We start from the raw sequence: 26,196 nt of genomic DNA, 5'->3' as shown, positions 1-26,196 counted from the left end.
GACTATTTTTAACAATATGTTGGTGGCTTCTAGACTTACGACTGTGATTTAATTTCAGTGTCTGTGGTCGCCTGGTATTTTCTGTTGGAGCCAATCTTTCACTAGGAGTTGGTTTATTTAAATGTAATTGGGTCCTGTGGATGGAAAAAAAACTACCGATTTTATGTCTTTGGAGACCCACCCAGACATTTGGTTTGGCCCTCCGTCCATAAATAATAACAAGAAGGTGTATGCTGTCATTGCCCTGCTGGAAACGCCAGAAGTGGTTTGGCAGGAAAGAAACCAAAACAGATTACACCGGATAAACATAGAATCAGATGCTTTTCTGCAAGGAGCTGTGTGTATGTATACACAGATATGTGTAGTTGTATACTGTATTTTGGAATCTTTGTAGAATGTAAGAACAGAGGGGGGAAAATATAGTGAATGTTAAGAATGCATGTATCTCACTTGCTCTAAAGTTATGGAAAGACTTAATTTTATGAGTTGATTATTTTTAGCCTGAGCTGATATTTAATTGGGTCATATATCATCAGAATCATTTTTAAAATTGCATTAGTGGGAGTTCCCGTCGTGACTCAGTGGAAATGAATCTGACTAGTATCCATGAGGATGCAGGTTCGATCCCTGGCCTCGCTCAGTGGGTTGGGGATCCGGATGTTACCATAGCTGTGATGCAGGTTGAAGATGTGGCTTGGATCTGGCATTGCTGTGGCTGTGGTATAGACTGGCAGCTGTAGCTCTGATTCGACCCCCAGCCTGGGAACTTCCGTATGCCGTGGGTGCAGCCCTAAAAAGAAAAAAAAATTAAATTAAAAAATTAAATTGCATTAGATAAACAGTGTTGAAGACATTCTAAAATAAAAACTAAGCCCTGTTGAATGTTTGTTTATTGGATTTTGGTGTAAAACTTTTCAATTTAGTGTTTGTTGTCCGAGTTAATAAATATGCTTTAAAATTTAATTAAGTAAATGCTTTTGCTTATCTCATTTATCAAGAATGTTCAGGTCTGTTACAGATGTTTCAGGGAATGACACAGAAGCCTGGAATTTCAGCTTGTGATACCTGGGGTGAAACTCATGAAACTTTTAGGCTTATAATTAGTTAGTTGTGTACCATGAACCTTAGTGGGAACTCTGAGTTTAGTTCATATTGTCTAATAAAGAACAGGCATTATTTTTCTTTGCTGAGTCTCAGCCTAAGAACGCTTGATAAACTTATGTTTTTAATTCTTCATAGTAAGTAATATTAGGTGATGTTAAGTCAAATTTAAGAAACAGAGTATACTTTGGAGGAAAAGAATAGTGGTATTTTTGCTTCACGTTAGTAAGATAGTCATAAATATTTGTTTCATCTATACCTCAAAACTCTAATTTTTTTTTTTTTTTGGTCGTGCCCCTGACATGCAGAAGTTCCCAGGCCAGAGATCAAACCTGCACCATAGCAGTGGTGAGCTGCAGTGATGACAATGCTCCTTAACCACTAGGCCACCAGGGAACTCTGAAACTCTATGGAATTTTAAGCATCATCTCATTTTTTGAACTTGAATGAGTTGAAATGAAAGAGTGGTATATTTAGATTTCATAGGGACTATAGGAAAATGAGTGAATTAATCATAAACAGTATTTAAACTAAATTATTATGAATGCTAATGGCAGGGATGGGCACAGATAATATAACGTAAAGATGTTCAAAGTTTTTGGTTTTTAAACTGGCACCATGCCCTTTCTCAGCATTTTTAACCCCATCAGAATGATGTACAAAGTAAAAAAATTTTAAATAGATTTCCTTAGTTTTTTAAATATGGTTTTATGTTTTATAAGAAAGTCTTGACTGCCAGATTTGTTGTGAGGGTGGGGTGGGAGGAGGATGCTGCTTTGCTTCTTTGCTACTTCAAGATGACTTGAAATGAATATTATGCTTTCATTCTATTCTAGTTCTTGATTTTATCAAACTTTTCTAAAGGCTTTTATCCCCCCAATGAAGTCTCATGACAAATCTTTCAGTTTTGATTGATAACATTTACAAGTTTCTTAGAGAAAAAAAAAGAACATCACATAAGTTAGTAAGCCAAAAATATCAGCATCTTTCAGAGTTTTCATACTTTTGTAGGTATTTCAGTGATGAAATCTGTGGCTGATTTGGAGAATTAAAAAGGATGTCTGGAAATCAACTTTATTTAAAAACCAAGTGGAGTTCTTTAATCTTTCCTTCTTCATGAGTTTGGTTTTCAAATCAAAAATTTCCCCACTTTTTGTAGAATACATTTTAAGTTTTATAAAGCTTCTTTGCATACTGTCATTTTCATGCCTTCTTCAAAATATTATTTGTCCAGAGCTCAAATTTTCAAAACGACGCCTAATATTAGCCATAAGACAGAAACTTTGGACATTCTCCTGGTAACCTACATGTTCTAGGTGACTTTTCTTAGTTATTGTTATTCTTTCTGTACTTAATCAACTGTAGTCTACATAAGGATTCAGTTAATGTCTGGAGAGACCCATTACACTTGTAGCCTACCTGAGTAACATTTCTTGCCAATATGTAACATTCTAAACATTTCATTATTTTAGTTTAAAAATTCAGCTAATTCGTTTTAAACTATATTGTAGGAAAAAGGATTCCATCTTTCTTTTTGAAGAGTTCTGTTTTGTTTTTCTCCTTCATGATCAGCTAATTTGTCTTTATGTCAACATGTCTCTGTGGTTTGGTAGCATAAGTCAGTGCCCACTGAATGTTCAGTGTGCTACAGGCCACATTCAGCTCATTTGGAGTTCAGTTTCTATTTGAATTAGTATTCTTATTGAAGATTTTGATTGGGAGCTTACAATTGTTCTTTAGTTGTATTCAACTTCTCTAGCCTTGGCTCTTATTATTGAAAATAAAAAAGAAACTAAAAACTGTGACTGTCTCATCTCAGCGAGGTGACCAGATCCTTGGTTTTCTGGCAAATGAACAAGTTCTACATGAGTGCAGTAGAAAGAAATGGACATTCCTTTTCTAAGAGTTTTGTAACACCCATGAAAGAGCTCGTCTGGTTTATTTGTGCACAGCTTATTAACCTGGGATCCATGGGGCTAGGAATTCCATACACCCTTGTAATTGCTGGTGAAATTATCTATATGTGCATTTTTATGGGTGAGGGGTCCATAGCTTCACGAGAAATGTTGAATTCTAAGAACCATGAGAGGAAGTTGGTAACACATAGTTTGAGTTGTATTTAAAAATTATATAACAGATGCAGACTATTGCCTTTGGAATGGATTAGCAATGAGATCCTGCTGTATAGCACTAGGAACTATGTCTAGTCACTTAAGATGGAGCATGATAATGTGAGAAAAAAGAATGTATACATGTATGTGTAACTGGGTCACTGTGCTGTACAGTAGAAAATTGACAGAACACTGTAAACCAGCTATAATGGAAAAAAAATAAAAATTATTATATATTAAAAAAATAAAGTATAAGAAGCTCATAAAAAATTATATTTCTAGGAGTTTACTGGTGGCAGATGTTCAGATAATGGGAAAGGGGTTTAAGGATCTGGCATTGTTACTGTTACGGCTTAGGTTGCTGCTGTGGCACAGGTTTGATCCCTGGCAGGGAACTTCTGCATGCCATGGGCATGGCCAAAAACTATATTTCTAAAGATGCAGTCACTCTCTCAGGTACTACTGTGTTTATTGTCCTCTCTGAAACTCCACTTCGCTAATCCAACCATGTGCTCACTAGACTAGATAGGATGGGTACCTCTCAGGTACAAACTGCTAACTTAAGAGATTCTAGGTACATTGTATTTTTGAAAAACCCATCTTAGGAAACCAGAGTTTTCCTAAATCAACTTGACAGAAGTGGTATACAAAGTCACCTTTGTGCTTCTCCTCCTTGAGGCTTTAAGCACTCAGTCAAAACAAATCCACTTCAGTGCTTTCAAAAAACAGGTAGCTGAGAAGGAGGGTGGAGAGGGACTAGAAAATGATGAATCTGGTTCCTCTTAGAAGAAAGGAAAGAAGAGAAGCATAGAGTTAAACACAAAGTTATTTGAAAAAAGAGTGAAGAAGAAGGTTATTAAATGCGTGACTTAACAACCGAGTGAGGGAAGATTCTCTGGAGTGTGGTTAGCATGTAGAGTTTGGGTACTTGAATAATGAATGCAAATATACTTTGAAAAGAATTAAGGGCTATGCAAATATCAAGGGCTAATAATGTGAAAAGAACTGTGAAAAGAGAGGGTTGTCAATATCAACACACAAATAACATATTCAGGTAAAGGAGAATTATTATCTAGTCTTAGGAGGCCTTGTCCTCAGCCTTGTAGCAAGTCCTTGTGAGTTGACAAAAGTAAGAGCAGATGTTCAGATAATGGGAAAGCCAAAGGGATCCTTCAGACTCATGTAGATTCAGCCCCTTAATTTACAGCTCAGGGAACAGTCACTTAACAGTTCCAGGATTTACTCAGGGTTACAAAGGCTGATTCAGAGCACAATCCAAGCTTCTGATTCCTAATTCAGTCTCACTCTACTTATTTTTATCATATTCTCCCCTTTACATGGGTTGAAGGTAAGATTTTAAAAGCCAGCCATTGTCCTTGTCTTATTCTCTGTCTATAAAATGTTCCTCCATAACAGAAACAAAGTTTACGTGACATGATACAGAATAAGATATGTATTACATTCATTTTCATTCTTTCAAGGGAGTTAATTGTTCTGTGTTCTTTTGTGTCAAGAATACTTGGCTCCTATCAAGAGCAGATCACTTCCCACATCATGGTGCTGTTTCTATTTTGTTTCCTCTTCCAGTTTCAAGCTCTGTGAAGGCAACAGAGGTTGTTTTCATCCTAGTCTCTCCTTGCCAAATATGGCCCTTGTCACCTACAGCGTGCTCAGTGAATGTGTGTTAATTTGAATGTCTTTGATGCTGTGAAGAAAAATTATCTGTCTAAGTCTATCATTATTTCCAGTCCTTAAAGCACTTTGTTATTGTTACACATTTCCAGTGAGATGTAAACAAACAGTTTGAGAAATGGCAAATAAGGGGTTTAGGCAAATTAGGGTAGATTAGGAAGCAATAAAAAAAGGTTCAGCTAAAGTTAAATGAAACAGCAGGGGGCCAAATGATGCTTTACAGATAGAATATTGTAGGTCGTTAGAGCTTAATAGGCAAATGTTTTCATTTTAAGAGCTATAAAATAATTTTTAACTGCAATTTCCTCACTTAAAAAATTCCTTTTAAAGGAAAAAAAAAGAGGGCGAGAAATGGAGAAAGTACTGTTGATATTTGCTCATAACTTTTGGTTTTTGTGGGTTTTTGTTTTTTTTTTTTAAGTCTTTAAGCCTGGTTCAGAGCAGTGTTTTCACACTCAGTCTTCTTGCCATTTACAGAAATGACATTGACTCTTTGTAGATATTTTCTTGTTCCAGTGATTACAGTTCATAAAATTAAAAGTCAAGTTGACAGTCTGTCTCAGGCCTCAGCCAGCTCCTCCTTGACCATCTTTCTCAAGGGACGTATGGGGAGTTGATTTTATTGCTATTTTGCAATAATTGTATACTCTTATTTCACTCTCTCAAGCTTTTGTTTCAAGCAAGAATGTGCTTGAACTTGAAAGTTTTAAATGCATACAACTCAGCATTCACAAGGCAGTCACAACAAGAGACTAGCAAAAGGGAAACAAAACCACAGAGGGGAATGTGTATTCTACAATATCCTGGAACAGTTGTACATAAGAAGGAAAAGAGGAAGGATTGTTCATAGAGATGGCATAGACCTCAAAGAACTTTTCTCCCCCCTTAGCTTCTCTGTGGAGGATTTTAAACTCTATTACCTTTGAGAGAGAATACTAAATACTTGCCCCTCCTCACAAGTATAGGAAATGCTTGATGAATTAATTGGAATCAGAATCAGAATGAAGTGGAGATTCTTCTTCTTTGCTGCCATGATTGATTATAGAACCCTCTTGAGAGGAATCCATTAGACAACAGCTCTGGCTGTAGCCTTTGGCCCAGGGTGGTGAGAAAGAAAAGTGTGAAGGTTCCCCTGCCCTCTTGGTATAGACTTAGGAGTTAAGAAGCTGCCCGGAAGACAGAATCAATGTACTTGACACAATAAGCCAGGTAAATTATTACATTTTAAGGAACTTCTTTAAGTTCAGGACTATCCAATGGAGCCTTGGATTTGTGGGGTTTGTTATGATGAGTGGAATATTAGGACTTGAAGAATGAGCAGGATTGGGAATGTGAAATAGAGTTTTGTTTGTCTCTACGTCTATTTATTTGCCTATATATGTATTTAGGCATGGTCTTTAGGGTTGAGAGGGAAGATGATATAGTGCAGACCTAGGCATGAAAGAAAATTGATAAGATTGTGTTGAGAAGCAAGAAACTAAACCAAATGCCTAATAATGACCATTTAGGAGAAAGTGACCCAAAGTAACTAAATAACTGAGACCATGGAAGGCTTTGAAAGTGGAGCAAAAAGCTTAGATTTGAGGAGGCAGAAAATGAGAAGGCCCTAATGCATTTGAGTGTAAGAATGACATCGCTGAAGTGGTGTTTTAGGAAGTATGATGTGGCAGCCATGTGGAAGATGGGTGGCATTCGCTGGGAGAACCTGGAGGCAAAAGCTCGTCCAAGGCCCTTCACTGTGGACACATTAAGGGGCCATCCCCGAGGGAATTGTCGATAAACAGAAAAGAATGTTAAAAACAAAGTCACAGAGCAGATTTACTGACTAAATACATGCAATTAAAGGTTCCAAGATTGCACTAAAGTTCCCAGGCTTGGCTACTGTTGGAAACTTCTCAGACTAAGCGGGCCAGGGGAGTGAAAAGCAGGGGCTCTGAGATTGAGGCATGACTTGCACCCCTCTTTCTAATGTAAACTTAAAAAACCATTGGGGAGAAAAAATTCCATGCTCATAAAGGTTTATTTTATTTTTTTTTTTACTAGAGTAAAACGTCGTTTTTCATTATGATTTTTTTTAGAGGCTTTTGTAGTGTAATAAAAAACCATGTTAGGGGCTGTTCTATTTATAACATTTAGAGGTTATACTTCTGTGAGGCTGTTAATATCATTTATGCTAAATAGGTATCAAGGAAATTAGTTTATGGAACTTGGAACAATGTCAGTCTAAGACAGTTTTGTATCTAAGTAAAAAGGATTAAACGGAAATATCTATAAATGGTCTTATTGTGCTTCTCTAAGGTGACTGTTGGAGTTACACATAATAAGTATTCAATAAATACTCATTGAATACATGAATGAAACCAAACCCAGAACTAGGTCAGGAGGTGACCTGTACACAAGGTGGAATGAAACATGCATTTTTATTGGTGAGCAATCAAGAGTAGTTCATTGGTTCCTAGTTACAGGACTTTTAGCAAGGCAGGATTGCCACTATGCATTTGGTAAAAGGGAGGAAAAAAAATGCCCCAACACCAATCCATAAATACTCTCTAACTCTTTCAGAGGCACCAGGGAGGAGATGAGGGTGCAGAATAGGAACAAATGAAAATTGATTCCATTTGGCCTCGCCCTCTTACCTTCTAATTTTGTGACTATTGTGTTACTTCTCAACAATTCAGTGCTGCAAAAAGCAGACAGATCTGCAAATTAGAGGTCATTTTTCTTATTCTGGAACGGGTTCTAGAATATCTAGGATAAGATAGTATCTTTTGCTTCTTGAGGACAGATATGAAGATTCAGAGTAATGTATATCATATAGAAAAGATACACAATGCTAGGATATGAAAGATGAAATTCATCCTCATATTATTTTATTAGATCAACTATGTATAGCTTTCCTTTCTATACCCTTAATACCACAGTTAAAAATCCTCAAAAGGCAATTCTGCATTTGGCTCAAATGACTTACCACATTAGAGATGTTTTTATTTATAATTTGTAGAAGTGAGATAAAAGGAGAAATAAATTCCTTTTAGTACTCATTTTCTTTACCGCTAGATTCTTCCACCTCCTTTCCCCAACACACCTTTTATTTTCATCAGATGACTATATCTATGGCTTTTTGTTTATTTTGCCTTTTTATGTATTGGAATTTTGGTCATCATTTGTGAAATGTCCACACTTTCACATTTCCCTACTATTTACCATTATCAACTCTTTTAGAATAGTGATACCTTTAAATTTTGTAAAATTTTTTTTTGCTTGTTTTAATCGTAAAATGCGGCAACGCAGCTTCAGCTTACATGTCACCTTTTACATTAGCGGTGATGGTGAGTTACTTCATCGAGTTCATCATGACATTGAACTTACTCGACAAAGTCCTCATATATTTTTTGAGATATTTTTATCACCTTGTACCCAAACAGTAAAATTCATCTGCTATGTGCATGACATATAAGGCTTTTTTGATCAAGCTTAGATTATGAAAAATACGAAGATTATAATATTGCCGTAAAACTTCATTGAAGAGTTTCATAGGGAACTGTTGATGTTCCACGAAGTTTTTCATTTTTGTTGATAAAATTTTCCTGTGTACATGGCCTCCATTATATCTACAATGAACAAATAGTGGTTTTGGCTCCTAGCTAGATAGGCTTGCTGATCACATCTTTACTCAACAAAAAATGGGTTCTGTCACAGTGTATCTTGAAGGGGATAATAGGAATATTTTATATGCGCAAAGCAAAATGGGTTCTGCTCTCTGCCCTTCTTTTCTAGTCTCCCTTATACATCGTTCCCATTCATTTTGGCAACTCTTTACTCTCCTCTCTAACTTCCTACTCTTCCAACTCTTCTTCCCAACTCTTGCCATGATCCTGATAGTCTCCAGTTTCTATGAGGTTAATCTTAGTCTGACTTCCATTGATTTCGGTGATCATTTGACTTCCACCCCCATTCCCACTTTCTTCAAAAATCCACCCCCATCTGGACCCTGTGAGATCCACCATGTGACACTCCCTTCTTTTCTTCTGCATCATGAATGTTCCCCTCACTGCTAACTCATTCTCATCATTGAACCAACATTCTCTCTGTCACTCTACTTATCAAACACTCCCATGATGCTACAGCCATCTCCAGATGTGCCCAATTTCTCTGGTCCTTTGCACAGTAGAACTCCTCAGAGAACTGTCTACACCTGACATCTCCATTCCCTTCATCTTCATTCTCTCTTATACCCACGTTCAGGGGGTGTTTGTCCCTACCTGTCCTCAAAAGAAGCTCTGGTCAAAGACTCTAAGGACCCCGTCTTTGGCAAATGTCACTTCTCAATTCTCATCTGATGAGACCAACCAGCAGCTTTTAATAAGTTCATCTCTCCCTTCTTTTGAAATGTCTTTCACTAGGCTTCCCACAGCCCGTTCTCTCTGGATCTTCTAATTCCTTGGCTGTTCTTACTCAGTCTTCTTCTCTGGTTCCTTCTTATCCAGGGAGGGAACAGTAGAAATGTTTCACCTTAGTTCAGGCAATAAAGAAGTTTCCTATAGGAATTTAAAAAAACAGTAATAAAACTGACTAAAAGTTGGCCTGCTTAATTATTACTTTTACCATGCACTGGCAACCCTAAACACTGTCAAGGATAAAGCACTTGGCCTCACTGCAGTGGAGTCATAGCGTCCCCTGCTTTGGCACACGTCCTGGGTAAGGGTGCATCCTGGCTTCAATTATGTGCCACATTCTCTAGGATCTCTTCTCCAATCTCATCTCAAGGACTTAAACCATCATCTGTATGTTGATCCTTCTCTTCCTCTCTCTCTCCCTCATTTCCTCCCACCTTCTTCTCTCTCCTTTTCCTTCTCTCTTTCCCTCTCCCTCTCTGCCCCGCTGCCACACCCGCCTGCTTGACACCTTTACTTAGATATGTAAATAAAGCATCTCAAACCAAGCAAGTCCTGAATTACTGATTCCAAACCTTGTCCTTCTTCCCAGCTTGTTCCAACTGCCTTTTCTCTCATACCAGTAAATAGCGTCTCCATTCTTCTAATTTCTTGGGCAAAAACCATTGGAATCATCTTTGAGTCTTCTTTTTCTCTCATTTTCTTCATCGAGTCCACCCACAAGTCCCATCTCCTCCTTCTTTGAAATATAGACCAGTCCTTCTACTGCCTCTTTCACTGTCATCTCTTACAACATCACCAGGGCATTTGTTTTACTTCTCTGGGTAGTTTTACACTGTGCCTCAAACTTCTGGAAAATTCTTTTCCTCTGGTTACTCTTTTACCAATCACTCCAGGGTCCTGTGCCTACCTCTTTGTTCTCCATCATTATCTTTTATCTTTTTTCAGTCATCTTCAAGGCCACTTGCTTCTTAATTTTCCTACTTGGAGTTCTGGCCTCAGCCCTCATCTTCCAGACCTGCATCTTTTTCCTAAGTTCCATTGACTCATAAGTATTAGTTATTATTTCTTCCACATAGTTTCAAGTCAGATTTCTCTCCCAGGATTTAGTTTTAGAAACTTAAATTTTTACTGAACAGCTCTCCTCTAATTTGTGTCCAAAATTGAGCTCATCCTCTTTTCTCTCACCCCAATCTTGGACTTTTTAACTTTCCTTTTTTCTCTAGTGGAATCATCACTCTTCCTTTATTCATGATTTCTTCTAGACAGTGATAGGTTGAAGTACAATGAATGTTCTGGAATTCTTAAAACAAAACCATCAACCACCAAACTCCTCCTTCTCTATTCCATCTTCTGCATAGCATCCCAAAGATGCAAGTATGATCATGGCATGCTCTGCCTAAAGCTCTCAGTCTGCACAGATCAAGGGACCCTTTGCAAGACTTATATTCAGGCAAAAGAGAGAAAAAAAATTGGCTGTGTTTCAGAAAACGTATTTTTTTTTCTGCTGCTAATACAGTCCAAAGAAAGCAATGTGCCAAGTCTCATCAATCCATTTGCTCATTAATGAATGATTTATTAAATAAACATTTCATGAGTATGTATAAGTATTGTCTTAAAAATTCATAGCAGGTTCCAATAGTGTATTTTTCATTCTTGGCTCCAGCCTAGCCTTCCTAATCTTCCTTTTCTGGGACTATGCATATTTTCACTAACTTACCCTCTCCAAATTTGTTTCACTTTTGTTTGTATCCATCATTGCCTAGGTCAATTCTTGTAAGTATAGTTTGGGCTATATGACTATATAAATTGGCCCTTTCCTAATGTGGTGAAATGTAGAAAACTCTAAATAACAAAAATCCGAGGATTATTTACATATACTTTAGGAAACTTTTCTGCATCTTAGGTTAATGGTAAATTTATTTCAACAATTATAAGGCTGGTAAAAAAAATTGATCTAGTCATCCAAGGATTTTCTTTTACAGCCATATGTAATTCACAAAATAAATAAGCCCGCACATGGGAAGCAATAATTTCCCCCATATATAACTGTATGTGATAGTTTATTATAAGTAGTAGTGGTGCATTCTAGGTCAGCATATTTAAGACATTAAATATTTAGAAAGTATGGTACAAAGTTTGTATTTCCCTGTTTTGCATGATTACCTGGAGGTGATGATAACAACTTAATTTCATCCTTAGAATGACTTCGTGTGGCAAGCAGAACAAATTATTTTATCTTCATTTACAACAAGAAGACTGGCTCCAAAATGCTTGTAGGTTTGTTTAAATTTACACGAATTGAAGCCAGAGTTTTAATTCCTATTTTGTACATTCCTATTTAACTTGCCTTTGTGAAAGTTCTAACATGTCTTTGGTTCATTAGGAATGGCTTTGGAGAAAAAAGTAAATGTTTTGTGCTTTGATGATGTTTACAGTAGGGAATAGGATTTAGGTGACCACAGGTTAAGGAATACTCTAGAAAATCACTCAAATCCAATGTTTGTAAATAATTGGAGATTTTTGGAGTTTGGGGGACTGCCACATTTGCAGACCTCTATTCTGAGACTGTAACTTATTCAGTTTTTGTCTTAATAGGAGACTGATGGAGGGAACTTGGAGTTGAGGAGAGGATCACTGTCTTGCACGTGAAAACCTAGAGCTGACTTGTGTTCCAACACCAGTCCTTTAGAGTTCATCTTCTTCCTTCAAACTTTTTAAATGGCTGAACAATCTTTACAGTGTAGGTCACATACCACTTTTATTGGCGTATATGTAAAATTTGCTTAGGGATTTAAAGAAAAAAAAACTTTCAAACTATGTTGCTTAGGAAACCAGTGTTTACTCATGTTAACATTTGCTATTTATAAAATATCTACACAAATAATAGTGATATTTTAAAGGCTTAAAGCACTAACTTCCCTGATGGATAGAGAGTCCATTACATATAACTATGATCTAAAAAGTCAAAATACCAAATCGATGTAGTTTTTTTCTTCAAATAATTTGTTTAGCAGTGTAGACAAGAGCCAGAGACGAATCATTCATGAGCATGACTATTACTTTTTCAGGACTAGATGTTTTACATTCATTATCGTTACTTCTTATTATCCTCTGAAATCTGGGTATTTTTGTTTTCATTTTCCCTGAATTTCAGGGAGGCTAAGTAACTTGCTCTGCAAAATAGAAAGTGGAGGAGCTGGGATTCAAGCTCAAGTGTATTTGGTTCTTTAGTGCATGATTGTTTTGTTGTTTGTTTGTTTTTTTGGTTTTCCCTAGAACAAACATATACATAGGAGTAGTCAATATTCTCCTAATGAAATAGTTTTGGAAAAACATAGGCTGCTAATGGCCAGATAGCTATAAGAAGTGAGCAGTTTTTATGTCACTGATGTCTTGCCTTTTATCTTTGTTCAAACTTTGAAGTCAAGAGAATGAATCTCAGATTTTTTTTTTAAATGACTATTATTTCAGAGTTCCCTAGTGGCCTGGTGGTTAAGGACTTGGTGTTGTCACCGCAATCATGGCTCAGATTGCTGCTATGGCTCGGACTTGATCCCTGAGTTGAGCACTTCTGAATGCCTCGGGTATGGCCAGCAACAATAAAAAATTACTATTATTTCCACACAGGATTACTTTCTTTGATTCTCCACAGCCAGAGTGAATGATGGTTTCATGGCTAGTGGTTCCAAAGAAGATGCCCAAGTAACTCATTGAACATGATTGAAATAAAATCTTGGGAATGATACAATCATTACAGATTCCAGAAAACTTTTTTTTAAAGTTCTGAAACTGATTTAACACTAGAATTGCTGAAGTAAGTTAAAACCAATACAGTCTTGGTGGGGGGCACCTATCATTACAGAAGTCTTTGAGGTACCAATGTGGGAGAACTTCTAGAAGCTTCTAAGAACCAAATAACAGGACTGATACAGAGAAATGCAACTTCCCTGAGGGTAAATGATACCCTCATAAGGAGTCTGAGATAGAGCTAAAGGAAAGGGAAATAAAGGACTACTGGATAAACATTTCTTTTTTATTTAAAAAAAATAATTTCAGAAGTTCTGTCATGGCGCAGAGGTTAACGAATCCGACTAGGAACCATGAGGTTGCGGGTTTGATCCCTGGCCTTGCTCAGTGGGTTGACGATCTGGCATTGCCTTGAGCTGTGGTGTAGGTCGCAGATGAGGCTCGGATCCTGCGTTGCTGTGGCTCTGGCGTAGGCTGGCAGTACAGCACCGATTGGACCCCTAGCCTGGGAACCTCCATATGCCGTGGGAGTGGCCCAAGAAATGGCAAAAAGACAAAAAAAAAAAAATCAAAAAGCTGTTAACCTAGTAGGAGTCTATTCAGATAACTTGGCAACTGTGGAGTAGAAACTAGAAGATTAAAAACTAGCTATGAGATAGAAAGCAAAGGGTTGAAATAAATAGCCAATGCCCTGATTTACTGGGTATTACCGGTTAGAATAGGGATCAGTGTGTGGACCAGACGTGTTTCCATGTTGATGAACAAGGTAGCCAAGCCAGGAAAGTATGCTAAGGGATGAAAATTGTTTTAGACAGTATAAAGAAGGATTGTGATGAATGCTATAGGGACTTGAGTTTAGATAACTGGGCAACTGAACAAGCTATTATCCCTCCATTATAAGAGAGGCTCAATCTTTTAATTTCAGTACAACAAAATAAAATAGAATCTTATCTTAAGAAATATATTACAGATTAATACATTAAAGAAAAAATATTTCAGTAATAGCACTGTAAAATACTCAACATTGAGACAATGTCTGAGTAATTTATTGAAAGTAATTGCTATCAGGAACTTGTTACATTCTTTTGAGTTCCCATTAGACCAAGGTCATAGATGATTCAAGGAGCAGAAAGAAGTGATCACTCTTTCCTAGCCTAGGGGCCCCAGGAGATACCTCTCCCTTACTATATGAAAATAACTTCTGGGTAAAAGCAGACAGGGCAGGGCAAAGGAGCTTTACTTTTCCAGAAAATAAGAAATTGCAAATCTAGCCCCATGCAGATAATTGACACTGAAGCATCCAATGCACTTCAATCTATTACTGCCTAGAAGAAATAATTTAAGAGAAAGCACTGCAGATCAACAATGATGATGTTGCTTGGTTACTCAAAACCATTTGGTAGCATGCTGAGTTGCTCAGCTTTTTAGAAGAGCACTCTTTGTATCCACACAGGAAAAGGATGGAGAAGACCACTTGAAATCATTTTTAATTGCAAACTTGCTTCATCTGGAAACAGGCTCCTCTTTTGCAGTGCACAAGCAAGTCCAAAGGTTTTTTTTTTTTTATTAAAATATAAACTACCGGGGATAGCAATAAATGTTGAATTTGATGTGTTCTTCTAAATATTGATCTTGTATGGTGAATTTGCTTTGGAGGAGTTGGAGCTGATTTTTTAGGAGGTAGGAAACTCAAAGTTTTTAGACTTCCTGACCCAGGAGTCCTGGGGGCTGCCTGGAGGCAGCCCCATCCCAGGGAGAGAACAGAACTTTGGAATCAGACTCAGCTGAAATCCTACCCTTTGCTTTTGGACAAAAATTACTTAAAACATCTGAGCTTTGATGTCTCATCTCTTCCATAAAAGCAATGGTTTTTCTGTTACAGATTTACTGTGAGGATTGAGTAAGGAAATGCACATTATATGCTTGGCACCTAAAAGGTTTCCAACAAATGGTCACTTATTATTTTGAAACTAGACAGCTGCAAAAATCTTCTCTGTATTCACAGTCTCTAAGATATATTTTTTCAGTGAGTCACAATGCTCAGGTAGAGGTGGAACGGGCTTCAAAAGAGAAATGGGAGGAGGAGCTAGAAGGATTGTTGCAACTTGTGGATTCTCTTTCGGAGTTTCGTCTTATTCTCCAATTACAGAGTAAGAATGGGCTTGTCTTTTTTTTTTTTTTTTTAATGGATGAAAGTAAAGTTGAACTCAAAGTGCTACCAAGGACCCAGGACTACAGAAAATATTTTTCTTTCTCTTTATTATTTTATGTCAGTTAGCTTAATGCTTATTCTGTTTGATGATAAATTTTTTCATTTTATCTGATAAACCTTTTCCTAAAAATAGTGATGCACTTGATTATTTAATGCATTAACCAATCAGTGGGAGGGGTGGGGAAGTGGAAGTTTTGTAGGAAAATCACTGTCTTAGTTCTGTACTTGGCAGCTGAAGTTTTCAACCACTATTTTAAAAATGCCAGACTTCCACTGAACTTGTGCCAAATGCTTCCCAAATTTGCCGATAAGAATATAAAAAGCACATGGCTGCTGCGATCATCAAGATTAGATTAGATTTTTTCCCCCCTTAATCACAACAACCTTAAACTTAGAATTCTCTGTTTATGTATCTAGACTGCTTTAAGAAGTTAAAAATTCCAGATATTTCCCTGATCATTAGATTTGTAGGGATTATAGGATTTTTAAAAGTATTATTCCAGTTTGCAGGAAAAAAAAATTGGGATGTGCTAGATGAGAACTTGATGATTTTTAAACTAAGGTTAAATGCCAGAAAGTTACCAGTTAACTCGCAGAATAAATGTTACTCAATTAAGGGAAGGAAAAAAGGAGTAAGGCGATGGGTAGGCTTATGAGTAGATGTGGCAGTACAAGGAACTAGAAAGAGCGATGAGAAATGTCACTCTCATAATTAAAAGGAGTCAGAACCCTTAAAATTTAGGTTTTAAGCATTGCCCTTGGAGATGCAACCATTTGGGTTGAGGTTTGGAAAGAGGAAGTTAGCAGAACGCAGGCCAAATGAGAAAAAAAAAATGAACATATGAAATAATCACAGAGTCAAAAAGAAAGCCACTTTGAAGATTAAAAAAAATATATATATATATAGTTCAATATAATATTGTGGTTAAGAGAACTATTCCTGAAAAAAATGGTACGGGTTCAAATCATAGCTCCTCCAATTGTTTGAGGCGTCCTAATGCAGATCAAGGGCACCAGTCAAGGTCCTGGTACAAAGCAGATGCTCTAAAATGTTGGTATTGGTGATGATGATTGTGATGATCAATATACCATTTCACAGAAAACACAGTAATTTCTCCTACTTTGTGTTAATGAAAATAAAGTCGTTTGGTACTGTATTTTCAAGTATGTGATCATCACCCAACTGATAGAGTAGAATACTGGATAAATTGTCAGTGGTATTATTTTTAAATAGTGTTAAATAAGAAAGGTCAGGTGCTAGGAAACACAAATTAGTAATCTAATTAAATCACCAGCAAAAGAGACAGATCCTCTTAACAGCAGTCAGATTTGTTTTTACAGAGCACTTATTAAAGTGAAATATTGAAAGATGCTATGTATCATTACTAGACGTTAAACATGTCATTTTACACAGGCAGAAAAGTATGGATTAATCAGTTCATTGGCTAAGTTAAATGCTCCTTTATGAAAATATTTATATCATTCGTATAAAAGGGGCAACACTGTTGAGGATCTAAAAAGAATTCCAGGGCGTAGTGAACCACATTCCTTTATAAAATTATTTGCACAAGTCACTCTCTTTGGAGCATTCTCCAAATGCCACATGACCTAATTTGTGAGATTAAATAACAGTTTCTGGTTTTGACATTTTGTACCTTTCCTAAATCACTATCAAATGAAATGACTCCAGTGTGACACCAAACTATTATTTGGTTATATTTCATATTCAAGCAATGTCAATCTTTTATGAAATATCAGATTTTTCACAGAACTACTGAAAAGTTGGTTTTCTCCCCCTTCCTCTCCCCAGCTCTTAGATTTCTGGCCTTTACAGAGATAGGAGAACCTTTAGAGGTTCCTGAATTCTGTGGTATTAAAACTGGACACGTCCGGAGTTCCCATTGTGGCGTAGAAGTAATGAACCCGGCATAGTATCCATGAGGACTTGGATTTCATCCCTGGCCTCGCTCAGTGGGTTAAGGATCTGGCATTGACTGCGGCTTGGGTCTGGCATTGCTGTGTCTGTAATGTAGGCGGGCACTTGCAGCTCCAGTTCAGCCCCTAGCCTGGGAACTTGCACATGCAGCAGGTGCGGCCCTAAAAAGACAAAAAACAAACAAACAAACAAAAAGCCTGGAACCATCCAGAATTTCACAGCTTTTTTTTTTTTTTTTTTACCAGGCCTACCTGGTTCTCATTCCAGGTTCTTTCAGTTTCAAACTTGGTGACCTAAGACCAGTGACTTTAACATCCTTCAGCCCCTTGGCTCCTGGCTTGCAAAATAAAGATTAATAATTGCCTCGTGGCTTTATTGTGAGGGTTACACGGCTGTTTTTACACAAGTAGCTTACCAGAGCACCTGGCAGAGATGCAAACTTAATAGGTCGTCATTGTTTTATTTTCATGTTCATGAATCTTTAGGGAGTAGTAGTCATTTGGTCAAATTCACTTAGGTACTACTGATGTCCATTTGAACAAGTCTTTTTGATACACTGAAGTGTGTGTGTGTGTGTGTGTGTGTGTGTGTGTCTGTAATGGTAAGGATTACTTGCTAAAATGGAATTGTTTTTTGCTAGAAATGAGAAGAAATGGTTTTTACACCCACACACATGTAAAAAATGTATATATGTGTAATATATATGCAAAAGGACTTAATCATCTGTTTTTGGTATGATTGAGAAAGCTTTGGATTTAGAGTCCTGAGGCTCTGGGGTGCTTTTAAAAAATTCTCATCTCGGCATTCATTTATTTCAGGATATAGGGTGTAGATTTGTGTTTTGAATAAAAGTGTCCTAGGTGACTTTGATATGCCTCACTCTGTCCTTAGTTGAGAATCTGCGAAAATGAAAGTTCTCAAGGAACTCACAGTTTGTTAGGGAAATAGACAAGGGTCACGTAAAAGTTATCACAATACATTCAAAATTCAGAGACACATGTACAAGGTAATTGTTAGGAAAGCAGAGAGGAGGTGACACTTGCTTTAGGTTTCCAGGGAAGAATGAGGGTTTAACAGAAAAACAAGAAGATGTTGCAAAAATAAAAGGAACAGCATTGCTCAAGGCATAAAGCCCGAGAGGTTGCCAGGAGGAAGAAGTGGGCTTCTTAAGGAACATGTTGGTTAGACATCAATACCATAATCTATTTGGAAGTTATTCCATCATAAGCAAGGACTGACCACATATTATTTTTCTCAAGACTAATTTAAGATGTAGTTACAAAATAATTGTTGTGTTTGTTCTTGTTGGGGGAGGGCACTGGGTATTTATTATGATTATATTGTCTTTAAATAGCTCACCACTGAAGGCCAAAGGTTTTGTACGTAGCAAGAGAAACAATTAGTAGATGCAGTAATAGTGCTTTGGTGTGCACTTCTATTTTGAGGTTAATTATTTGTTTAATTAAAGCCTTCAGAATTAACCACAGATGCTATTGTCTAGAACTATTAGATAAACATGAGTCTCTTTGGCAGTGTAAGAATTGTGTGTCATTTTTTTTATCCTCTCAATAAGATATGGCCTTTTCTCACTTGGCAGAGTATCACATTCTCCACCTATCATACCTTATTTGAATTATTTTCTCTTACAGTTGTTGATTATTTATGCAGTTATATCTACATTTTACAAATGAGGGAATTGAGGCCTAATTAGAGACATTAAGTAATATACCAAAGGCCCCTTAACTAAAAAGTGTTAGAGCCCTGATTTTTACTCAACTAATTATATTTTCATGAATGATAACTCATGAGATATTATGAGAGATTAGATTGGAAAGACATGGAGATCTAGGCAGGGAGATTGTTGTGAAGGCTATTGAAACTATCAAAAGAGATGATGATAGAGGAACAGACATGACAAAAGTCATTGTAACAAGGAATCAATGATATGTGTTCAGTCGGTGTACAGAAAGAATAAGGTGTTGAAGGTGATTTCTGAAGTTCAGTTTTGTTTTGTTTTTAAGATACATTTCCTTACAATATGGAACATCAAAGAAGAATGGAGTTAGATGAAACTAATGATTCGTGTTTGGGGTTTAGTTTAGCAAATCAGGCCATTATAGGCACTTCTGCTCTGGAGCTCAAATAAAAGATTAGAGTTGAAGTTACGATGTGGCTCAGCAGTAATGAACCCAACTAGTATCCATGAGGACAAGGATTCAATCCCTGGCCTCACTCAGTGTGTTAAGAATCCGACGTTGGAGTTCCTGTCGTGGCGCAGTGGTTAACAAATCCGACTAGGAACCATGAGGTTGTGGGTTCGATCCCTGGCCTTGCTCAGTGGGTTAAGGATCTGGAGTTGCTGTGAGCTGTGGTGTAGGTTGCAGATGCACCTCGGATCCCACATTGCTGTGGCTCTGGCGTAGGCTGGTGGCTACAGCTCCAATTCGACCCCTAGCCTGGGAACCTCCATGTGCCGAAGGAGCAGCCCTAGAAATGGCAAAAAGACAAAAAAAAAAAAAAGAAAGAAAGAAAAAGAATCCAACATTGTGGGGAGTTGTGGTGTAGGCCAGTAGCTACAGCTCCTATTTGACCCCTAGCCTGGCAACTTCCATATGCCTCAGTGCAGCCCTAAAAAAGACCAAAAAAAAAAAAGGTCAGAGTAAAGATGTAGATTTATTGATGACTTGGATACATTCCTCAGGCTTTTTAAGTGCTTGTCTTTTGCTTTGGGGGTCTTACATTAGATATCATATATTGAGTTGTTTTCCTTTTCTTCTTTCTTTTTTCTTTCTCTTTTTCTTTTTCTTTCTTTCCTTCCTTCCTTCTTCTGCACCTTGACAGAGAAGTAAAAGTATGCTCATAGTTTATGGCACGTGCCATTGTCATTATAACACATAATCCTATCATGTAGACTTGGCCAAATAACCAAGTGGGAAAAATCAGAATGAGCCTTTCCTGTTTCCATATTTTATCTATGTTATTATATTTGTCATGTGCCGCCCATCACTGAGAATTTGAGCTAAGCTTGCTACTCTCTGGGCTAATTTTGCTGGCCACTGCTCACTAGCCTGTAAGGTGTGATGGAAATTCACCTGAGCCTTACCCGATGTTTATCTCTTTGAAAGCCAAGTTTTGGACTCTTGTGATGCTGCTGGCTAGCAGTGAAGAGAGGAATGTGGCATGCTGATAACTTTTCCCTCTGCTGTCTTCTGCAGAAACTGCCTCTCTGGGAGCCAGGACCTGTGAGGATGATCTTCTGGAACAACAGTTGAGAGCACCCTCAGGTAATTAGTCTTATGCTCATCTGTCCTAAAAGATTTAAATTTGTCATGCTTATAATTTTTGCAATAAACCATCTCTGAAACTGCTTTAATTACAACTGATCAGATCCCTTATACAAGTAATTTAAATCAAGTATAGAATATATCAATATTTTATATATAATAAACTAAATCCAATATGGCCAATATTTGGATGCCTATGTAAAATAAGTTCTTAAAGAACAAGTGACTTCTGGAGTTCTCTTGTGGTACAGCAGGTTCCGTTAAGTGGATTGCTTAATGCCTTAAGGACCTGGAGATGTCACTGCAGGCACTCTGGTCACTGCTTTGGTGCCGGTTCAATACCTGGCCCGGGAACTTCCACATGGGATGGATGCAGTCAAAAAAAATAATAATAGTAACTTTTCCTGGATAATTTTTTAAATGTTTATCTTTATGTATTTTTTAAATTTAATTTTTATTTTATGTTGGAGTATAGTTGATTTACAATGTTGTGTTAGATTCAGGTGTAGGGCAAAGTGATTTAGTTATACATATACATATGCATAATATTGCTGGAGAATTTCTCACAGCTACACTTATATGCAGCGAAGTTTTACCTAAATGGTCAGTTTTATACAAAGTGTAAGTCAATAAGCTGGGTATTGTTTTTCCCCAAGTCAAACAGCCTGGAAGGTGGATTTAGTTTTGGTCATTAATAAGTTGATTGGATTTTTAGAGCCACGTCAGCGCAGTCACTAGTTCCTGTGCTTTGCATGCTTATGTGTGTGTTAAAAAATGGAGGCTGTGCCTTCTTAGCTGCATTATATTTGGATAATTTAAGAGGAATTTCACCCTTGTTGCTACAGCACACCTCATTTATTTCTGCTATATAAGCATGATCCCAGTTTCCAGATTTATACAATTAGAATAATAATGTGCTATACAGAAACAAAAAAAATGATCACAAAAAGGCCTTTGCAATCATGATGGTGTATTGAAATACTTAAAAAAATATTGCAAGTGAAACCATGCCTCCAATAGAAAGCCAGGACAACTCCCTTAAAAAATTCTTCAGTTAAGTTTACCTTCACCTATGCCTGTCTCATGAATACTTTTTATTTATAAATACTTTTTTATTTTATGTCATTTTTCCCTAGAAAACTAGACAATATATTTAAGATAAAGTAGCATAAACTTAGCTATTCTTCCTCACTTCAAGCAATCAAAAATTCCATTAATGACTGGTTCAAAGGTCATAGGGCAAAAATCAAGACTATGACAATAAAACCAAACTGAAAAGAGAACAGTCCTTGTCAGTACACTTCTTTATGATTTTGTAAACAAAGACATCTTCACTTCAACCTCTCTAAGAAGCTTTATATTTGGATACTCCCATGCCTTTTGGGTATTTTCATGGGGATGTTCTGCAGAAAAGTCAAATATAACAAATTCCAAGTTTAATGTCTCTTTTCTACAAAACCATTTTTCTTTCTCTTGATGACATCATACCATAGACCTAGTTACTCCTCCAAGTAAGAAAACTAGGAACCATCAGGTTTTACTCAAAATTGCCAGGGACTGCTGGCCATAGCTCATCTGACTGTAAGGCAGATGAGTTCTCTCACTTTTAGACAATATTTCTATACAATAAGTTCTTTTCAGATTGCAACAGATGGGATGAAGGAAATAAAAGAGGTAATGTGGGAGTTCCCGTCGTGGCGCAGTGGTTAACGAATCCAACTAGGAACCATGAGGTTGTAGATTCGATCCCTGGCCTTGCTCAGTGGGTTAAGGATTCAGCGTTGCCGTGAGCTGTGGTGTAGGTCACAGATGTGGCTCGGATCCCGCGTTGCTGTGGCTCTGGTGTAGGCCTGTGGCTACAGCTCTGATTAGACCCCTAGCCTGGGAACCTCCATATACCACAAGAGCGGCCCAAGAAATGGCAAAAAGACATAAATAGATAGATAGATAGATAGATAGATAGATAGATAGATAGATAGATAGATAGATAGATTAATAAAAGAGGTAATGTGTAGAGCAGAGCTTCTCAAAGTGTGGGTCCCTTACAAGCAGCACCTGCACAATCTGGGAACTTGAATTTGGAATCTGCACATTCATAGGCCCCACCCCAGACTTACTGAATCAGAAACACTGATGGGGCCCAGAGGTCTGTGCTTTAACAAGCCCTCCTGGTGGCAGTGATTCCTGCTCAGATCTGAGGACCCCCACCTGTGTGATAGGTGATGTGCTACGTTAGAAGCAGTGGTCAGAGGATGCTCTGAGGAAATGACAGGTGAGCTGAGTCCTAAATAACAAGAAGGAGCCCATTAGGAGAAACGTATTACAGACAGAGGAAGGAAGAAGTTGGTCGTATTCTGCACAGGGGAGAAGGCTAGGTGTGGAGGGAGATTAGTGAGTGAGGAGGAAAGAGGAAAACAACATAAAGTGAAGTCGTAAATGTAGGCAAATACCTGGTCATTTCAACCACAGTATGGAGTTGTTATGTTATTTTAAGTGAAATAGGAAGCTGTGGTAGGGCTCAACCAGGAGAAGGGCTCAGTTTTACTCAGGTGTGCAGAATAAATTGTAGGAAAGCAAGAGCAAGTCTCTTCCAGTTATGAGGCCATTGCAAAATACAGGTAAGCGATTTAGGGTACCGGCAATGGAAATGTAAAGAAATAGATGGATTTACTGTACACCAAATATTTTGGAAATGGAATGAATGGGACTCGCTGATGGACTGTGTGCACATGAGAAAGAAAGAAACAAGCCAGTGAAGACTCTTGCTTTTGGTGAATGGTGTTACCCTTAACTGAGATGGTGGAGACTGGGGAGAGAGTGAGTTGTGTTGAAGGGTTCCAAGAACTCTGATTTGGTGGTGTTAAATTTTGTATGCCTTCCATACATCCGAATGGAAATATGAAATCGAAAGCAATGAATCTGGATGAAATTGTCTAAGGAGATCATTGTTTTTCCTCCAATCAAACTGTCTTCATCGATAAGAGAATAAGCCTGAGGACCAATGCTGGAGACACTCCAATATTGAGATTTTTAATGGAGGAGGCCCCAGCAAAGGAGAATGAGTGGATATCTTCAGGGGGTTAGGATGAAAATCACAATAGTCCGATGCAATGAAATTCAAGAAAGGGACCTTTTTTTTTTTTCAAGGAGAAGGGAATAGTAACATTTGTTGAACAAAGTTAAGTAAGATGCAGACAGAAAAGTGATCATTGGATTTCACAGCATGGAAGTCATTGGAGGCTTTGAGAAGAGCAATTGATATGAAGCCCGGCTGGAGAGGGATAAATAAAGAATGTGATTTAATAGAGAAAACGCAAAAAACAAAAACAAAAACAAAAAACCCAAAAAACCAAAAACAAACCCAACAACAATAACAAAAAACCCTAAACCAGACAAAAACAAACCAAACCAGAAATACCCCTTTTAGGTTTTATTGAAGGGAAATAGAGGAATTAGAGAGTCTGAACTCCTCCTTTTCTTCCCCTAATTTTGCTTCCTTAAGGGAATTCAGTGTTCCAACAATTATTGCCTGCCTTTTATAATAGGTGCCTCTGGCACAGTGACAAATAATATAATCACTATTTTCAGTAAATCTGTACCTATTAAGGGAGGTAACCAATACACAGATAACTTCCACATATTAGGGTAAGTCGTTTGATACTGATGCACAAGAAAAAGAAAAAAAAAAAAAAACTTATCCAGAAACATTAATCCTAATTCAACATTCAGGGAAGACTTTTTGGAGAAAGAATCAATTATAATGACACAGTTAGCATTTTTTAATACTTATTTTGGGTTAAGCTCTGTGCTGACTAATTTTTATACATTATAACAAATCCATGAGGTGGGTATTATTAACTCAGTTTTTATATCTGTTGAAACTGATACTTCCCAAGCTAGGATTAAAGGAAAGATGGAAGTTATACAGTGGAGAAAAGTCATTCTAAGTAAGACAAAGAAACAGGTTGGTATGTCTTATAGGAAGAAAGACGGCATTAATGACTGGTGTATGTGTCTAAACAGTGGAGCACAAAATGTAATCCTCGGACCAAGAATTAGCATCACCTAGGAAATTAGAGATGTAAATTCTCAGGCCTCACTCTAAACTGACCGAATCAGAAGTTCTAAGGATGGAGCCCAGCAGTCTGTGTTTTAACAAGTCTTCCAGGTAATTCTGATTCCCTAAAATTTGAGAAGACTCTTCTCAAGAGTTAAGTGTTAGATAGGAAGGGAAGAAAGATGAGACTGGAATGGTAGACAAGAACTTCTTGCCATGTATAGAAGATTGAACTTTTTCTTTCTAAGTCGTGGCAGTCACTGAAAGATTTGAAGTAGAGAAGTCACACTTAAGTAGATCATAGAAAGGATAGATTTGGAGGGAGTGGGAACTGGATAGCAAGACAAGGAGGGGGCCCAGGAAGGATTTTTTTGTTTGTTTTTTTTTCGTCTTTTTAGGGCGGCACCTGCAGCACATGGAGGTTCCCAAGCCAGGGGTCAAATCAGAGCTGTGGCCACCAGCCAACGCCTATGACACACCAATGCCAGATCCCAGCCACATCCTCGACTTACACCACAGCTTGTGGCAACGCTGTATTCTTAACCCACTGAGTGAGGCCAGGGATCGAACTTGCATCCTCACGGATACTAGTCAGGTTCTTAACACGCTGACCCACAGCAGGAACTGCCCAGGAAGGAATTCTTGTAAGCCAAGTGTCTAGCAAAGATGTTCAATATAAAAAACCTAAAAGTTATCCTCTGCTTCCTCTTTACATGGGCTTAAAAAGTATGCAGTGTTTTCCTTAAAAGACTCAGAGGGTTCCCAAACCCAACTGTATAGTAAAGCAATGGGAATCAACAAAACTGGCTGGTGTTTAATGTGAGGGCTATCTCTGAAGTTGATTTGCTTAGAAATTATATACTATAATTTTATAGAATAAGTTGATAATGAATTTCCAATTTTTTTCTTATTCAAATAAAAATACTACAAGCTGGTCATTCAAAAAGTTTTCTTTTAGGAGTTCCCTTTGTGGCTTATTGGTAATGAACCTGACTAATATCCATGAGGATTCAGTTTCAGTCCCTGCCCTTGGATCAGTGAGTTAAGGATCTGGCGTTGCCAGTGAGCTGTGATGTAGGTGGAAGATGCAGCTTGGATCCTGCATTGCTGTGGTTGTGGCTATATGCCTGCAGCTGCAGCTCAGATTCAACCACCAGTGCGGGAACTTACATATGCCACGGTGGCCCTAAAAAGACAAACAAACAAACAAAAGGATCTTTTCTTTGAAATATGGTTTATGTGTATGTGTAGAGTAAATTATAAGATCATCCTTTTAGGCATGATGATAATGCTAGGGGGCTTAAGCCACTTTGTCTCAGTGGCTTAAGAACCTGACAAAGTCCGTGAGGATTCCGGTTCGATCCCTGGCCTTGCTCAGTGGGATAAGGATCTGGCATTGCCACAAGCTGCAGTATAGGTCACAGATGCCACTCAGATCCGGTGTTGCTGTGGCTGTGGTGTAGACCTGCAGATGTAACTCCAGTTCAGTACCTAACCCAGGAACTTCCATATGCCACAGGTGTGGCTGTAAGAAGAAAAAAAATGTTAGGGGAAGTTAATTGTATGTCTATAAAATAGGAAGACTATAGTATTATGTTGTCTTCCTATTATTTTTAAATGTTTTAAAATAAAAATATTTTATCACTTATTTGAAAATTG

At 37.6% G+C, this 26,196-nt stretch overlaps 1 protein-coding gene across 8 annotated transcripts in view; it reads left to right on the top strand.

The window, feature by feature from the left end:
- Positions 1-26,196, top strand: part of ZFHX4 (zinc finger homeobox 4) — a 190,990-nt gene that overhangs the window by 135,602 nt on the left and 29,192 nt on the right. For all 8 annotated transcript variants that reach the window (XM_085021210.1, XM_021089181.2, XM_021089180.2 and 5 more), the window contains exon 5: positions 20,412-20,480. In XM_085021210.1, the coding sequence (XP_084877336.1) occupies positions 20,412-20,480 (69 nt within the window). The remainder of the gene's footprint in view (positions 1-20,411; positions 20,481-26,196) is intronic.

Source organism: Sus scrofa, chromosome 4 (genome assembly GCF_054392235.1).
Source record: "Sus scrofa isolate SSC_HxYL_T2T_F1_AM1 chromosome 4, Sscrofa_HxYL_maternal_Yorkshire_Landrace_v2.0, whole genome shotgun sequence".
NCBI classification, from domain to species: Eukaryota; Metazoa; Chordata; class Mammalia; order Artiodactyla; family Suidae; genus Sus; species Sus scrofa.
Note: the sequence above shows the minus strand (reverse complement) of the source record. Positions and strands in the feature narration are given on the sequence as shown.